Genomic DNA, 2,385 nt, shown 5'->3' on the forward strand with positions numbered 1-2,385 from the left:
GACAAGTTACCACCTTCTACACAGCAGGTATTCGGTAAGCAAACACAGGATGTTAGGAATAAAAGAATAGCACTGGAGAAAATATGAATTCTATTCCTCTTCTACCACAGTAAGTGAGAAAAAATAAAACTATCTAAACTTCAGTTTTCTTGTCCAAAAATAAGAACACTAATACCCATTTTACTAAATGCCTTTTTATTTCATTGAGAAAATGGAATAAATTACAGATGGGGAAGTATTTTAACAATCCAGATAGGATACATATTATAACAGAATAGCAGGGCAAAATGAACAAAAATAACATGCTTCACTAGAACCTTCATTTCTCCCATCTATAAATCTCCAAAAGCAAGACTCATTTCCTCACCAAAACCTTCCTCAATGCTTTCTTTACATCCTTGTTTCTCAGACTGTATATTAAAGGGTTCAGCATGGGGATCACTGTGGTGTAAAACACTGAGGACACCTTCTCCTGTTCCAGGGAGTTACTGGAAGGGGGCTTGAAATACATGAATGTGATTGACCCAAAGAAGATCCCCACAGCCACGAGATGAGAGCTGCAAGTTCCAAAAGCTTTGGACCGGCCCCCTGAGGATTGGATGTGAAGGATGCTATGGAAGATGAAGACGTAGGAAATGAAGACAGCTAGCGTGGGCACCAAGGTGTTAAGTCCCGCAATGATAAAAAGCAGCTGCTCATTGAGGTGTATATTGGAGCAGGAGAGATTGAGGAGAGGAAGGACATCACAGAAGTAATGGCTGATGATGTGGGATCTGCAGAAAGACAGTTTCATCATGGCACTTGTATGGGCCACGGCAGAGAGAAAGCCCAGGATGAAGGCAACCAGCACCAGCAGTGAGCAAACCGGAGAGGACATGATCACACCGTAAAGCAGGGGGCTACAGATAGCAACGTAGCGATCATATGCCATCACAGTCAGGAGGTAACCCTCAGCCACTACAAAAACTACAAAGAAAAACAGCTGTGCCATGCATTCAGAATAAAGGATCATATTCTTCTTCCCTAAGAAGTTCACCAGCATTTTGGGCGTAATGACAGAGGAATAGCAGAGATCGATGAAGGACAAGCTGCTGAGGAAGTAGTACATGGGGGTGTGAAGCCAAGGGCTTACTGTAATCAGGAGAATCAAGCCCAAGTTCCCCACCACTGTCACTATATAGATTCCCAGGAACAGGAGGAAGAGAGGCAGCTGGAGCTCTGGCCGCTGTGTTAAACCCACTAACACAAACTTAGTTGCCGTGGAATGATTTCCGGCAACCATTCTTCTCCAGAGATGTCTGTGGAAATGGAAAATCAGAAATCCATTAACGCGGATTTTTACTTCCGGTCTAAACAAAACCAGACTTGCAAAAGGAAAGTTAACAGGAACACAGACTGAATCTAGCTCTCATTATCGTTGGTCCTGTCTCCCTAAAGCACCCTGTGCTATTTTTATACTAGTATACACTTTTCCTTTTCCTTTGTTTCCCTCTTCCGTTCACAGAGCCTTTAATGAACGTCTCCCCAGTTAACTTGCTACGTGCTTGTATAATTTTACACACACGCACACACACACGTTTTGTCATTTGTTTAGAATGCAGGATAATATTATTACACACAATTTATCTTTGAGTCTTCCCTTCTCATTCAGAAAAAAACTTTTAGAATATTCTTCCAAGGCAACTGATGATTATAAATAGTGGTGTAATATTCAGTGATGTAGATATACCGCTATATATTATATCTTCTTATTGATGTGTTAACTTTTTTTCTGGATTAAAAAATTGCTACCATCAAATACATTGTCATTTAAAAGTGTACACATTAAAGTTTGTGTACACACACATACACATATTAGTATTTTATTTCCATAGAATAATTTCCCAGGAGAGATATTTATGGGTCAAGAAGTTTTATACATTTTTACTTGGTATAAATGGTACAACATCGATTTCCAGAAAACTATAATAATACACATTTTTGATAGCAATACATGAATGCCCTTTTTCCTGCATCCCCACTAGCAATATGTATTATCTGTTTTTGCCAGTGTGTTGAGTGTTCCATGGTAAGTCATTATTGCATTAACTTGTCCTTTTCTGTCTTCTAATGAATGTATCATAGGATACTGGCCATTTGAATTTATTCTATAAATTTCCTGTCGTATTATCACTTTCTTCATAATTTGTCTATTAGAGAAATTAACCTCTCCTCTGAATTGTGATATTCTTTTCAAATGTATTGTTTATGAATTAATTTTATTTGTGGGTATCATTGCTATATACATTTTAAAATCTTTAAATAACCACATATATTTGGTGTTTTTAATTTATAGATTCTAGATTTTCAGTCTTGATTAAAAAATGTTTCTATAAGTGAAATTTA

The 2,385-nt window shown here is 37.8% G+C and overlaps 1 protein-coding gene across 1 annotated transcript; it reads right to left on the reverse strand.

Moving 5' to 3' along the window:
• Positions 1–355: 355 nt before the first annotated feature.
• LOC122199881 (olfactory receptor 8D1) lies at positions 356–1,288 on the reverse strand. Its single transcript, XM_042905262.1, has one exon. The coding sequence runs from the start codon at positions 1,280–1,282 to the stop codon at positions 356–358; it is 927 nt and encodes a 308-aa protein (XP_042761196.1). The 5' UTR covers positions 1,283–1,288.
• Between the last annotated feature and the right edge of the window lie 1,097 nt (positions 1,289–2,385).

Source organism: Panthera leo, chromosome D1 (assembly GCF_018350215.1).
Source record: "Panthera leo isolate Ple1 chromosome D1, P.leo_Ple1_pat1.1, whole genome shotgun sequence".
NCBI lineage: Eukaryota > Metazoa > Chordata > Mammalia > Carnivora > Felidae > Panthera > Panthera leo.